General features: G+C 39.2%; 1 protein-coding gene across 1 annotated transcript in view; it reads right to left on the bottom strand.

The window, feature by feature from the left end:
* Window positions 1-13,860: 13,860 nt before the first annotated feature.
* The window catches only part of UPF3A (UPF3 regulator of nonsense transcripts homolog A (yeast)), a 27,250-nt gene continuing 24,968 nt past the window's right edge, over window positions 13,861-16,142 (bottom strand). The window contains exon 8 of the mRNA XM_006883964.1: window positions 13,861-14,085. Coding sequence (XP_006884026.1) covers window positions 13,861-14,085 — 225 coding nt within the window. The remainder of the gene's footprint in view (window positions 14,086-16,142) is intronic.

Raw genomic sequence — 16,142 nt, 5'->3', positions numbered from 1 at the left:
TTCTGGGGCTTCGTCTGACATACTTTGGACATGTTGCCAGGAGGGACGGGTCCTTGGAGAGGGACATCATGTTTAGGAGGGTGGAGGGACAGTGCAGGAGGGGAAGACCCTCTATGAGATGGATTGATTCAGTGACTGGGGTAATCGGGATGGGTGTGTCAGAGGCAGTGCAATTGGCGCAGTATAGAGCAGGGTTTAGGGCTGTTGTGCATAGGGTTGCTATGAGTTGCAAACGACTCGATGGCACATAACAACAACAACAAGTAAGTTCTCCAAGAACTCATGCTGCTGGTGGCCAATGAAATCACCTGATCCAAGCCATGAGACTTCCCCGTCTCATATCCATGTGAAAGTTAGACAATGACTAAGGAAGATTGAAGAATCTGATGCCTTTGAATCCTGGTGTTGGTGAAGAATACTGAATATACCATGTCATGACAAAAGAACAAACAGCTCTCTGTCTTAGAAGCCCAGCTGAGAAGTGAGGATGGTAAGAGTTTATCTCACAAACTTTGAGCATGTTATGAGGAGGAGGGAACAATGCCTGGATAAAGACATGATGCTGGATAGACTGTAAGACCAGAAGGTCAGTGAGAAGAGGAAGAATCAAAAGGAGGGACTGACACTGGCTGCACCATGAGCTCAAGCCCAGCAGCAGTTAGTTAGGATGGCACCTAAGTAGGCAGTGCTGTGTTCTATTATGTGAGGGTCGCTTTGAGTCAGAGCGATTGAATGGCACCTAACAACGGCACTGTAGTGCAAAGAGATGGTTTTCCTGAGTCAAATATTTTTCGATGTTGGAACAGACTGAATAATGCCAAGTACCAAGAAGCCAAAGCAAAGGGAAGAAGTCAGGAAGTTAAGGAGCTGAACAGAAGATTTCAAAGGGTGCCTCGGGAAGACAAAGTAAAGTATTATCATGAAATGTGCAAAGAGCTGGAGTTGGAAATTTAAAAGGGACAAATTTTACTCAGCATTTCTTAAGCTGAAAAAATTGAAGAACAAATGCAAACCTCAAGTTGCAATACTTAAGGATGCTGTGGGCAGAATATTGAATGACCCAGAAAGCATCAAAACAAGATAGAAGGAGTACACAGAGTTACTGTACCAAAAAGAATTGGCTGACACAGAAAAATTTCATGAAACAACATATGACCAAGAGGCAATGGTGATGAAAAAGGAAGTTCAAGCTCCTGTGAAGGTATTGGGAAAAAAAAGATTCTAGGAATTGATGGAATACCAAGTGACATATTTCAACTAACAGATGAAACCCTGAAAGTGATCACCAGGTTGTGCTAAAATATCTGGAGGACAACCACCTGGCTAACTGACTGATCTATATTTATTTCCATTTTAAAAAAAATTGTTGCAATAGAGTGTGGAAATTATTGAATGATATCACTAATACCACATACAAGCAAAATCCTGCTGACGCCGATTCAAATATTATTCAAACAGTACACTGACAGAGAACTACCAGAAATAATAAACTGGGTTTAGAGGAGGCTGTGGCAGTAGGGCCACATCAGATTGATCTTGACTGAAAGCAGAGAGTGTCTGAGGAATATCTATCGGTGTCGCATTGACTATGTATGGACATTTGACTGTGGATTACAACAAATTGTAGCTAATCTTGAGAAGAATGGGAATCCCAGAACAACTGATTGTGCTAATATGAATCCTATATGTTGACCCGGAGGCAGTCACCAGAACAAAGCAAGGAAACACTGCATGGTTCAAAATCAGAAAAGGAATGCATCAAAGGGATGTGTCCTGTCTCCATACCTTTTCAATCTGTATGCGGAACATATCATTCAGAAAGCTGGACTTTATGAGAAATGTGGCATCAGGATTGGAGGAAGACTCATCAACAACTGTGTTTTGCAGATGACACAACCGTACTTACTGAAACTGAGGGTCAAGGACTGTAGTCTGCAATATGAATTGAAGCTCAATATTAAGAAAATGAAGATTCTCCTTACTAGGCTAATTGGTAGCATCATGATAGATGAAGAAGAGATTGAGATGAACAATTTCAATTTACCCAGTTCCACAATCAACACTCTTGACACCAGCAGTCAGGAAATCAAAAGACAAATTGGATTAGGAGAGTCTGCTGTCAGGGACCTCTCCAGAGTGCTAAAGAGCAATGAGACTAGTCTAGAGATTAAGATGTGCCTAATCCAGGTCTTGGTCTCTGCAATTACTTGCTATGCATCAGAAAACTGGACAATGACTAAGGATGATAGAAAAATAATCAATGCCTTTGAATTGTTATGTTGCAGAAGAGTATTGAACATACCATGGATGGCAAAAAACCCAAACAGATCTGTCTTGGAGAGGGTGAAATCAAATTTTTCCTTGGAGGCAAGGATTTTGAAGCTCCATCTCACATATTTAGGACACGTAGCCAGGAGGGAACAGTCCTTGGAGGAGATCATGCTCGGAAGTGTGGAAGGACACAGGATATGAAGATCATGGATGAGATGGATTGACACAGTAACTGCTGTAATAAGGTGTGTCAGAGGCAGTGAGAGTGGCCCAGAATAGCGCAGGTTCTAGAGCTATTGTGCATAGGGCACTATGTGTTGTAGTCAACTCCAAGACACATAACAACAACAGTATCAAGATTAGATTTTATTGCAAAGAATCACCATTCTGACATATTTCAAACAATAAAGAAATGCACCTTTCACCAAATGTCAGTCCAGGAGGTGGGGGCTTCAGGGTGGGTTGATTCAGCTGCTCCACACTTGCTTCACAGATTCAAGATCTTTTTATTCCTGCAATCTGCATCCCATTCATTGTTGGCTCTCTTCTAAGGCTCATTCCCTTTGGGACTTTAAACTGGCTGGCTGCAGCACTGGGAAAGCTCCTCTCCCAGATTACTCTCAGGAGGAAAGAGAAATCAAAATCTTTCTCTTCAATGATAGACTGCAGCTTTGCCTTGAGGTCTCATTGGAATCACGGAGATAAAATGCCTACTGGTTGACCAATGACAGCTTCAGGACAGATGGTAGAAGCAGAAGTGCTTATGCCTGAAGATAGGAACTGGAGAGATTCAGACTTTAGTTCTGTGAGGAAGAAATGAATGTGTACAGGCAACAGAAACAAATTTCTCAACAATGATTGTAATTGAAGAAAAACAATTTTGCATGCTCACTGTCTGTTATTTTGGGTAGTAATTTTTACCTAAAATATTGAATTGCTTCATTTTATGTTTATGGCAAAAAGAATGTGAAAATTATTTTTTAGATACATCTATATTTGTGAAAAAGCATAGAGTATGTGTACTTAAATCCAGTGATGCTTTTTGTGTTTATTTTTTGAGAGTGGGTGGGAGTGAGTTTGTTTGCATGGTATAACCTAGAGTCTCTCCCTGTCTCTCTCATTCTGTCTTCCCATCTTTATCTCTGTCTCCTTATTTGCTTTCCAACCCCTGCTGATATTTAGGGCAGATGCAGAAAGTATTTGGCAAAGAAGTGCTGAATTATATTTTGAACTTGTGTCAGGGAAAATTTGATTTATTGGTTCGCCTGCCTGACAACATAATCATACACATCTTCTCTTTTCTTGATTTGGATGACATTGGGCAGCTATCAAAAACCTGCAAGAAATTCCAAAAGGTAAGGCCTTCAACTAAGATTTTTGTTTTGTTTTTGCTCTTTACTATTATTATGCAGAGTTTCAAAGATAAAGAGAATGATTTAGAAAATTATACTTTTATGTGATAACCAATTGAAGTATTTGGAGAATAATAATAAAAAAGTTCATCTAAGAAATTGCTTAACTTACCTCACGAACATAAATAGCATAAGTAGCAGAGAGAATGATGCAAGTTTTAAAAATATGGTTAAATATATAGGGCTGATATGAGTCCTAGTCAATATAATAAAGATGTTCATATGTAAAATAATAAGGTCAAGAAGGTCAAAGACAAAGATTTTTACAGTAAGACCAAACCAATCAAACTACAGGTCAAGGTAAATTAGACATAAGAAAGGACAAATATTTAACAGGATGTTAAAAAATTGTACTAATAGAGTTTCTATTCACTCTTGAGCTTGAGCAAATATAAATTGCATAGGAATTTGTAAATGCAGATTTCTTGTGCCTTTCAATGGGAACCTTGGCAGACTAATAGAGATAACTGGATGAGAATTTCCAATTTCTTCAGTTTTTTGAATTTGTACATCTTTTAAATATTTGTACACATTGAATCTAAAATCTGGAACTAGAACTAAAGTATCTATTTTTATTCAAAATCAGTGTTTGAAAATTAGAAAGGCATTTCAGAAATATAAAGAACAAGAAAGATAATAATCTGTAATATAATATAAAAAAACCCTAACTATAAATAAGTTATGTCTAAGTTTTTACATAACTGGTGTTTTAAAATTAGACATTTAAGAAATTTAAAGAACAAAAAACTCATCTGCAATCCTACAATGAGTTGCAAGTATACTTTGGTATATAAGAGTCATGTTAGTTATAAGCTTACTCTGAGTTGTATTCAACCTGATGACTCTTAGCCACTGTTAAATAAGACTAGTGCTGTTATATATGGAGGAACACTCTTCCACGTGGCACATCACTCTTTGTCAATGTGTTGTATGAAGTAACCTGGGTTTGCTGTGATGCTGAACCTTGTGCCATGGGGTATCAAACACCATAATGGTTTCCCACTGTGGACAGTGTTTGATGGAGCTCTCAGTTATAAAACAGGTCTGGAAGCAGGTGTGGCATCCACTTCCTAAACCACATGCCTCTGGAAACTCTCTGAACCTGGAGAAACGATGATAGTTGTGGAAAGATAATAGGTCTTTTGTTCATAGAGTTGCTATGAGTTGCACTAATTATTTCACTATGAGCTTTGTTCAAAACTAAAATACACAAGCAAAAAGTATTAAAATTTTAATCATGAGGCAATCTTTTATTTGTAAGGTAAGTATTGACTTAACAAACTTTATTACTTGAGAACCAGTAGGTTGCAGCATGATTACAAACTCACACATTCATTCTGCAAATATTCACTGAATTCCACCCAAGTGCCAGGCACTGTGCAATATATCAGGCTTATCAAGGATTTAGTTCCTGCCGTCAGGGATTTTCTGTCTAGTGGGCAAGCTTAAACTGCGAGTTAAATTGAATGCCTCACATAAACATGCACAGGTAATGGTTTTGAGGGAGGGGAGTTGATGTCTACTGTGGGACAAGGCAGGCTTCTATGAAGAGATGATGATTAAATCAACTAGGTCTTGGTGGAGAATGATGGTGTTTTCTGCAGAGACTGCTGGTGACTGTTCTCAGTGGTAAAGAGAATGGAGCTTTTTTGCGTTTGAATGCTAATGTGATGTGCCCAGAGAACAGATGGAAGGAGAAAGAGTGTGAGATGAGGTTGAAGACCCAGCGAGGGTCACGACTTTTAGACCATGTTGTTAGGTGTTGCAAAGTAGGGTCAACTGACAGAGGCCCTGTGCACAACAGAACAAAACACTGCCTGGTCATATACTCTCCATAATGTAGGTGACAGATTAGATAATGTTCTCTTGTGATCCAAAGATTTTTCATGGGCTAATTTTTCAATTAGATCCCCTTTCTTCCTAATCCATCTCAGTCTAGAAGTTTCACTAAAACAGGTTCGCCATCATAGCAACAATGCACTGAATTCTAACTTACAGTCTACAGGAACCACTGGAGCAACCCCTTAGATTTGATGGGAAAATAGAGAGAAGCAACACTAGATCCAGGGAGAGGAATAAACAGGGCCTGGGTTAACAGTGATCGGTGAACAGTAGAAGCACATATGTTCACTCGGGGCATGAATAATTGTGAAGACAGAGGTGTCATTTTCTGAAAGTAGAAGAAGGAAGAAGATTTAGGGGGTAGGTGGCAGCAGTATGGAGCAGATAAAGAATCCAGGCTACACATAGTAACTTTCAATGCCTATTAGGTATATTCAGGTAATGATAGTTAATAGGAGGTGAGTACATGATTTGGTGGACAAATGATAAGTCAGTATAGTGAACATAATTAGGAACAGTGGTGTAGTAGAGGATTCAGCAGCTATCCAAAAGATTAAGGAGCTCTGGTGGTATCGTCAGTAGAGAGTCATGCTGCTAAACCAAAGTTAGCATCTTTCTGGCAGTTCAAATCCACCAGCTACTCTGCAGGAAAAAAGATAGGCAGCTTCCTCCTGTGTGATTTACAACCTCCAAAAACTGGCTGTAGAAACAGCTCTAAGTCAGAACCAACTTGATGATAATGATTTGAGTAACCCAAAGGTTAGTAGTTGGAACCCCCAGTTGTTTTGTGAGAGAAAGATGGCACAATTTACTTCTAGAAAGACCTAAAGCCTCAGATTACCTTTGGAAAGTCCTAATCTGTTCTACCGGGTTGTTATGAGTAGGAAACAACTCACTGTCAGAGAGTTTTGGTGGATGAACTTAAGTTGCCATCCCGGACGTAAAATGGGGCGAGCAGTAGTGATCATGCCATCAGAACCTGTCTAGCGTTACAGGCAGTAATGAGAACGACAAAGCTGATCTTTTGTGAGGTGGAGATCAGACAGACCATCACTCTTTCATTAGACCAGTTCTAACAGTCACCCCTTCCAAGATCACTCTGTTTCTCTTAGGATTTGATAACTCATTGCAGTGAACACAAAACTGTAAGCACAGACCATGCTCACAATTAAGTGGTTCATTAAGGATGTAATAGTACAATTTAGGATTCAAATGAATCAGTTACAACTCTGGATCAGTATTAGGAAGCACACAGGGAGTCTCTCTTCTTCAGTATAGGAGGGTCCTTGACTGTGCATTTGCTCTTTTAGTACAAGCCATTTAATGGCCCTGCCTATAGCTGTCACCAGTGCTGCTCAGCTCTGCCAGTAGGCCCACTCTGGCTGTCTTCCTGTCTTCATTCAGTATTGGAGCCCTTGATCATTGTTACAAGTCTTTTGGAAAGTTCCTGCTCACCACCATCCCACCTCTCCTCCTCTTACTCTTTCTTCCTTCTTTCTACTGCTTCTTTTCCTAATTCATTATATCGGGAGTTGGGCTGGAGAGCTATGGGGTTTCCTGATTAAACAGACAACGTCCTCATCAATTTCAAGGAATGGCATGCCCACCACAAACATGGACTGACCAGTCCCTTTGGTATGCCACAGACACTTCGTTTGCATAGCAGGTTACAGCTCTCCTTTTTTGCAGTCTATTGGCCACAGACTTGCATACCAAGCACAGGACAGGCAGATTGCAATTTAGGATAAGACATAAAGTATCAAAACCCAGGAAATAGAAATCAACCTAAATAAAGGTAACAAACTCTGTAGGGTGGAAAACCAGGTCAAAGGGAACTCATGATTTCTGGGGGGGCATATATGAAGTTTTGTGGGTTCCTCGCCACCCAAAGAATCAAGGCAAAAGACTACATTATTTAACCACAGTGGTGCAAATGGTTGATGTGCTCACTAGTGTAAAGGCTGTGGGTTCAAGTCCACCCAGAGGTGCCTTAGAAAAGGTGTGGAAGTGTACTTTCCAGAAAAAACAGCCACTGAAAACCTTGTGGGGTACAATTCTACTGTGGCACACATGGGGACACCATCATTTAGGGTCAGCTCAGCAGCACACAACTGATGCTTGTAGGATGTAGTATTAGAAGTTCAAATTCAAGTTCCAGGAATACTTCTGTTTTGTTTTGATAGATGTGGCATTTTTTTCCCCAAACTGTCCTTTACAAAGAAGAAGCTACTAATTTATAGAAGTGTACCTTGAAGAGTTAGGGAATTATAGAGAAGGCATAATTGTTACCTGCAAACATTAACTTAGGCTCACTTTTACTCCTCAAGTTAGCTGGTGGAGGTATGACTTCAAATAACCTCTTCATAGTTTCTATGATCTATTAAGTGATCCTAGAAATGCCAGCAGTTTGTTGTCCAAATAGCATCTCTTCCCTTGGTTCTACAACCTTAAATGGGCACAAAACTACTGTCAGTCAACTGTCCTGTTTTTAGCTTCAAAAAATTACTCATGATCGTTGTGGAGAAAATGACCATTTTGAGTTGTTTTATTATGTGCCAAATCACCTGTGACTCATAGGGACCCTATGTACAACAGCCCTAAACCCTGCTCTATCCTGTGCCAGTCTCACTGTATCCGGCAAACCTACCCCTATTACCCCAGTGACTGAATCAATGAATCTTATTGAGGGTCTTCCTCTCCTGTGCTGTCACTCCACCCTCCCAAGCATGGTATCCCTCTCCAAGGACTGGTCCCTTCTTGCAACATGTCCAAAGTATGTCAGACTAAGCTTCAGAATCCTTGCCTCCAAGAGCAGCCTGGTTTCACCCTCTCTAGGATGAATCTGTTTGTCCTCCTAGCAGTCCATTGTATATTCAGTATTCTTCTCCAACACCATGGCTCAAAGGCATCAACTCTCCTTCTATCATCCCTAGTCACTGTTCAGCTTTCTGATGCATAGCAAGTAATTGCAAAGACATGGCCTGGATCAGATGCACCTTAGTCTCCAGACTGACATCACTGCCCTTCAGTACTAAGGAGAGGTCTCTGATGCCAAGGACTTAGCACATTAATTTTTCTGTCATGAAAGCAACGCAAAATCATTCTATAAAATGTCATTGTCATTGATAAATGCTATTCTCTTTTTTTGGGTAGACTGCTTGCATTTGAGTTGACCAAAGCATTTATTCATTTTGTCATGCAAGGTTACTTATATGATTATTTTCCTTTTAGATGTGTAACAATGAAGAATTCTGGGAGAAATTTAGAAACTTACAAGATAAGCATGATTTTGATGGAAAGAAAATAGGGATAACAATTTACAAGAAGCTTCTAGCTTTCCACCAAAATGCAACCTGTCAGACACTCACACAGAGAAGACAGACTGCTTTTTTCTAAACTTAAGTGGAACAGTAAGATTGAAATAAAGCTTTAAATTCAATGTTCAAATTATTGCTGTTAAATCTTGTCTGTAGCTGATGGTTGGTTGGAGCAATCATCTGATGTTTTGAAGTTTATTTCTTTTTAAATCCTCTTATTCTGGAATATTGTTCTGAAATTAACATTTATATACTTTTTTTGGCTACTAATCTGGCTATAGGGAGTTCTGGTGGCCTAGTGGGTAAGGAGTTGTACTGCCAACCCAAAGATATATGGTTTAATTCCACGATCTGCTCCAGGAAAGAAAGATAAGCATCTTCCCCTGTGATTTAGAGCCTTTGAAAACCTGCTGGTGTGTCAGCTATGACTTGGTTCTGACTCAATGGTATATAACAACAACAGTCTGGCTATCAACATAAATTTGATAAAATAAGTAGTTAATTCTTCATTTTAGTGCCTGTTTCAAAGACTTAATCTTCATTTAAAAGAGTAGAGAAATTGACTAGAAAGTAAATTTGTTTAAAAATGTAATTATAGCATAAAGTAAGTAAACACAGTATTTTTACAGCAGAGTGATAAAAACTGAAAAATGAAAAAGGATGACAGAAGAACAATTGGTGCCTTTAAACTTGGTATTGGAGAAGAGTATTAAATACCCTCTGGACTGCCAAAAGAACAAACAAACATGTCTTGGAGAAGAGACTGTTCCTTAGAGAGGAACGTCATGCTTGGAAAGGTGGAGGGTCAGTGCAAGAGAGGAAGACTCAACCAGATGGGTTGACACAGTGACTTAAGCAATGGGCTCAAGTATGTCAGAAATAATGAGGATGTCTCAGAATAGGACAGGGTTCAGATTTGTTGTTCATAGAGTCACTATGAGCCATCCTCAATTTGATGGCCCCCAACAACATGTTTTTACATTAGCGTTAAGATCAAACTAAAAACCAAATTAATTGTCATTGAGTTGGCAGAATTCTTTCACCTCAGAAGGAATCTATTAAATAATAAGTGAGATCGGAGAAACCTCCAAGTTGTACTTCCTTCATCTTAGTTAATGGTGGTTCTAGTGGTTTGAATCCACTGGCAGCTCAGAGGGAGAAGATGGGCACCCTCCTCACAGCCTTGAGAACCTGACACAGGGTCACTGTCGTTGGAATTGACTCGAGTGCTGTGACTTAATGGTAACGACTGGGCCTCTAGAGAAGCAATGATCTTTTGGCTACTCGTGATCCTTGAACCACGTGTTCCTCCATTCTACAGGGAAGACAGTATCTTTACTAAGATATCACGTAAGTCCTTGTTGCTATGAAGAATAGTAGCAGTAAACATTGGTAGAACCTTTGCTAAAAACTTGTGAATGGAACCTACTATTCCACTTACTATTCCATTCCACTTCTGTGTTTTGTTGTTGTCTAGTACCATAGAGTCTGTTCTGACTCACAGGGACCCTGTGCACAGCAGAACCAACACCTCCGAGTCCTGCACCGTTCTCATGAATGTTGGATGTCACTGTTGCAGCCATCCAGCCGATCCATTTCGTTAAGGAGCTTCCTCTTTCTCGTTGATCTTTACCAAGCATGATGTCTTTCTCCAGGGACTGGTGCCTCCTGATAACGTGCCCAAAGTACAAAAGAGAAGTATCACCATCTTCGTTTTTAATGAGCACTCAATTACTTCCAAGACATATCTGTCCGTTCTACCGGCAGTATATGGCATATTCAGTATTCTTTGCCAACACCAAGTGTTTCATTGCCGTGAAATTTATGCAGTGGGGCAAAATTTCTCAGTGACTATTACTACTCAAGTGAAAAATTTTTTCTCCAAAGGTAGTAAATACCATTTCTGAAAGTATCAATTTCATATCAAAAGTGAAAAATGATTTCCATTAGATGATGTTTATCATTTGCTAGCAAAGTGCTGAGGAACTAAAGTGGTAGTAGTTAACTCCTCCTCCTTGCTATGGTCATGTTCAGAACATCCTTAGTAAGACTACGAGTGGTGAGGTGGGTTCAGGATAGGACAAGGCTCACAGTCATTGCTCACAGGGTCCTACTCAACTCAATGGCACATTACAACAACTAAGTAGTTAAAAAACCCCAAAGGTTAGAATACAAAAAAATGCTATAGAAAATTTTTAGGAAAAGAATTACCAAAAATCTAAAAGAAGTGAGGCTAAACTTCACATATACTGTTGCTCACATCAAATACTTCAGTCTTGTCCTTAAATAATCTTCTACAATTCCCATGGGATTACTACTTTTTCCTTAACCTTCTTGCCATTTGTTAGGCAGATGCTGAACTAAAGAGTTTTAAAAATAGTTGGTAATAAAACTGTGACCAGTTTTAGCTCTTACCAGTTAAAATACATCTCCAAAACTCAGTTTTCATATATATATATAAAAATAAAGGAGTAAGTCATGTACATACTATTCAGCTGATCTGAAAAGTGAGTCAAATTCTAAATCGAGAAATATATATGAAAGCATCTTATGACAAAGTAAGCCATTATTAAAATGTATCATGGTTTTGGGACCTCTGGGTGGTGCAAATGGCTAATGTACTTTGCTCCTATAAGCAAGACTGGAGAGGTGCCTCAGAAGAAAGGCCTGGAGATAAACATCCAGAAGTTTAGCCACTGAAAATCCCATGGATGACAGTTCAGTTCTGACACACAAGGAGTTTTCTTGAGTCAGAAACAATCCCCACAACAGTTTGGTTGGATTTTTTTAATTATTGTCTTAAACCAGTGGTTCTCAATGTTTTTTCTAGGAATCCCCATGAAGGGGGCTCTGAGTCCTTGTAAGATAATCTGTGAAATCAGACCTGCATTTATATTAAGATGTTATTTGCATTTCTCAGTCTTTCTCTCATGAATTCCAGAGGCTACATGCTGTGGATGACCTCATTTCCCTGATGGCTAAAGGAAGTATTTAATTCTGTATTTTTTTATTCATTCTGTATTCTTGTTTTAAACATTTATTTCTCCATTTTGACTATGCTGTTGTTTATTGTGTACCACTGAGTCAGAACCAACATAGCTGACCCTCCAGAGGGTTTTCAGAGGCAGTTAACTGCACAGGAGATGACTGCCCATCCTTCTCCTGCAAAGTAGTTGGTGGATTTGAACTGTGTGCCTTTGAGATTGCACCACAGCTTTTTTGCCATTAAAAATGTATAACCTCAGAAACAATCTAAATCTACAAATTTTTTAGCTCTGTGGGTTCTCAGTGATTTTTAGGCATGTGATAATATTCCGAGATCAAAGTGTTTGAGAACCATAGTTTTAAACTAACATTTTTAAAAATAAGCACAAGGGAATTCTAGGGAATACAATGTTCCAAATACCAACAAAGCCAGCAAATTAACAGGTCCTAATGATGGTGGATCTTAGAAACAAGTATTTCCCACTTCCTTGACTCTCTGATCTGACAATTTTCACATCAAAGTCAAACTGCAATGAAAGAGGTCTACAGCAAGGTCACTGTTTAGGAGACCCACTGACAAAAATATTGTCTACAGCTACTACCTGCTCTAATCGCAGGATTTATTAGTTATGACAGAAATTGCAGGGCCCCTAAGTCTTCATGATTTATTACTGGTCTGTCCCAAAGCTCAGCTGTGTAAATGACCCTGCTCACACACAACCAGTTCCTCCCTCTTCTTTCTTTCAAAGTTCAAGGGTGTGACCCTGCACCTCTCCAGCGCTATGAAATGGACTGCATGTCTATCATGTTGTTGTTGTTGTTGTTGATTGCTGTCAAGTCGAGCATGACTCATAGCGACCCTATGAACAAAAGGCCTGAAGCCCTTCTATAACTATCTTCGATTCTCAACGTTCATAAAGTTTCCAGAGGCATGTTGTTTAGGAAGTGGGTGCCACTCATAGATTTAAAAAAAAAAATCTAAATGATACAGTCTTAGTTTTTCAACAAATACACTTTTTTACTATACCAATAACAAGGAATGGATCCAATTAGCAAAGTATCCAGATAATTAAAGCCATATTTCAAAATGCAATCTTTTATTTTGTAAAGTTTTATATAGGAAAACTACTGTAACTGGCATTAAAATACACAGCAACAAATTTTTATTCAATACAAGTTTCAGCATACAGTGCCAAAAATATAGTAACCTTTTAAAGAGTCACTAAACAGGAAAAAACACTGTAGAATGCATAGTTTCAGAGAGACACATTACATTATTGAATATGAAAGCTGCCTTAAATTGCAAAAAGAGCCTAGAAGCCACACCTGTGTAATTTCTGTTCCAAAAGAAGGACATTAGGCAAATCCTGAAAGCATATTTGGTATAAACCATGAGCACATCAAAAGACGGAAACAGGTTTTCATGTCAGTTCCCAAACTGTTTAAAACATCAATTACCGAAAGCTGTTGGAAATGATATAGTGTTCTGAATTATATACTAGAGGCATGTTCTAAATGTAATGAAACTTGGGATGCTTATCACAGAAGATTCAAAAGTAGCAATGACATGTTGCTAACACTGGCTCACAGAAAACTAACAAGAAACATAATGAGGTAAAATTCCTACAGATTATTAATTTACAAATGTATAAACTACAAAGTGCAAATTATTCCTATCGTTTAATATAAAGTGTTACAGAATTCACACTGACACAATACTCATTACCTTTTCTGTTTTGGTCACACTTTCCAAAGGAGATATTTTTCCTATGTTTTGCCTACACAATAAATACTAGCTTATTCTAGAAATTGGTAAACCTACAAAAATTCTGCTCAGTTAAATAAAATCACTTAATGATGGTTTCTAGACATTAATAAGACAACTCTCTGTATTTCTAGTTTTCTTTTAAGGGATGTTAACCTTCTAGAGTATATCTTAGGGTAACATATATGTGCATTAAGAATACCCTTTCTAGTCTCTGGAAACATGAATGAGAAATTAACACTTCTCACAAATTTGGCTTACACATGGTTCACTCCCCCTCTTCACTCTTCTTAGGAAGAACCCCTGAGACTTCTGCTTCACCCTTCTTCCCATCACAGCTGTCCTCAGCCGGTGTCCCACTACACTCACAGGAATTACCTGCAGAGCCCAAACGGGCCCGGATACGAGCCCCTGGCTGGTACAGCTGCATGGCTGGCCGGTCCTGCCAGGATAAAAGAACAGGGTTAGCTTTTAGGGGAAATAACGCCCTAACCTGGCAATTTAGTAAGGGTCAATCTATGGGTATGAAATGATATTAATTTGTATTTTGAGGGCCTGGTGATACTAATTGTTTAATGAAAATTTATTTTGTAACTAAAAAGAAATTCTTTATACAACACTATTACAGAAGTCAGGAATTTTTAGAACTAAAAAAGAAGTTCTAAAAAGTCTTTAACTTGAAAGGGAGTAAAAGCTGGTATGAAGGAAAAGGTTATTGCTTCTGCCAAGACTACCTTGGAGGCCTGGTGGGTAAGGATTTGCACTGACAACCCAAAGGCAGGCAGTCCAAGCCCACCAACTGCTTCAGGAGAGAAAGGTGGACAATCGATTTCAGTGCATATTTACAGCCTCTGAAAACCTACAGGAAGGTCAGCTATGGGTTGGTTCCAACTCGATGGCACATAAACACAATTCTGTGGAAATATTACAAACTTGTTAAATGATTAGAATATTCCCTCCTAATTTGAGAGATTGAAACTAACATTCTCATGCACATGTCAAAACATGAGGCTCACTGTGCAAGGTAAACACGAGGTTTACAAAAAAATTAGGCACGGACTCGCTGAAAGACGGCTCTTTGGATCTGTGAATCAAATGGTACAAATATTCATAATAAGCAATTTCCCTGTGGACGATTCCTGTCTACCAACCAAATGTGTGATACGATGAACTGTTCCCTACATAGAAAAGGCTAACCCCATCATCGTATTAAAAACTCTTGGAAATGAGGAACAAAAACAACTGAAGTATAGAGAAAGGCACTACTTTAAGCAAAAGGCAGTAGTAGCAGCAAATGGCATAAGGGACATTCTGAATTTTAAGATGAGTAATAGTAGAACAAACACTTTTCTTGGAGAAGTCAGCCAGTTTGAGTGTAAGCACTAGGCCCTGACAGAAGTAAAAGAGATAAATTCCTCCCCTCCCCAATCATTGTGAGAAGATGAGAGCTTTAAAAGGAAGATTCTTCCTCAAGTGTACTTTTCTTCTCCTGTCTCTGTGTGTGAGTATAATAGTACTAACAGCCTTTAGATATTCACTACTTGTCCCCTGTTGACTGCTGTAGTGATATGTGTAGTTTGGGTGAGCAGGTCCTATCAGCTGTTTTTCTCTGGGATGGACATCAGCTCATTTTTGTCTGGTGGCCCGGTGGTAAGAAGGGAGGGAGCTTGGAGGCCTAGCAGTAAGGAGTTGTGCTGCCAACCCAAAAGCACACAGTTAGAATCCACCAGCTGCTCCTTGGAAGAATAATGGGCAAGTTCAGCCTCTGAAAATCCATCTAAAGAGTCACCTGACAATCCATAAAAACATCTTTATCTACTTGTGTATAAAGTATAGAGGGAACTCTGGTGGTCTAGTGGTAAGAAGCTGCGCTGCCAACCAAAGGCACATGGTTCAAATCAACCAGCTGGTCTCCAACAGAAAGATAAGCAATCTCCTTCTGTAACTTACTGCCTCTGAAAATCCACTGAGCGTCAGCTAGGGGTAAGTTCAAATTCAACGATATATAACAACATGTAAAGTCTAGAGGCTACACAAAAGGTCATCATCAGGTATGTCTAGGAATGCTTTTGTCTGGGAAAGGGACAGGAAAAGAAGGGGCTTTTAACCTAATGTTCTTTTGCCTTAAATATAAACCTTAAATGAGAAGACAAGAAAAGGGCTGGGGGTGAGGGATAGAGCTTGGCAGAGCTGAGTCCATTTGTGTGAGAGAACTATTGACTATATACACTGTAAAGTGGTTTCTCAAACAGCTACTCTTGCCTTTCTTTGGCCAACACACATTGCTTGGCTTTTCACTAGTAGAACAGGCGTATACAGATGGAGTTCAAAACTGATCCTACAAGTACATTCCACCAGGAAGGGCAATCTCCTCCTGTACCAGTCAGATCCTATTTGACGGTACACACACAAAAAATTTTTAAAAAACCAACCGATCTTACAAATACATTATAGAACATGGAAGGAATATACTGAGTCATTTTATCGAAAGGAATTGGCAGATACAGAAGAATTTAATGAAATAGCATTTGAGCCAGAGCCTATGGTGAT

The sequence above is a fragment of the Elephantulus edwardii genome, unplaced genomic scaffold, assembly GCF_000299155.1.
Source record: "Elephantulus edwardii isolate Elephantulus edwardi_28Jun2011 unplaced genomic scaffold, EleEdw1.0 scaffold00030, whole genome shotgun sequence".
Classification (NCBI taxonomy): domain Eukaryota; kingdom Metazoa; phylum Chordata; class Mammalia; order Macroscelidea; family Macroscelididae; genus Elephantulus; species Elephantulus edwardii.
The sequence above is the reverse complement of the archived record's forward strand: the minus strand, read 5'-3'. Positions and strand labels throughout refer to the sequence as shown.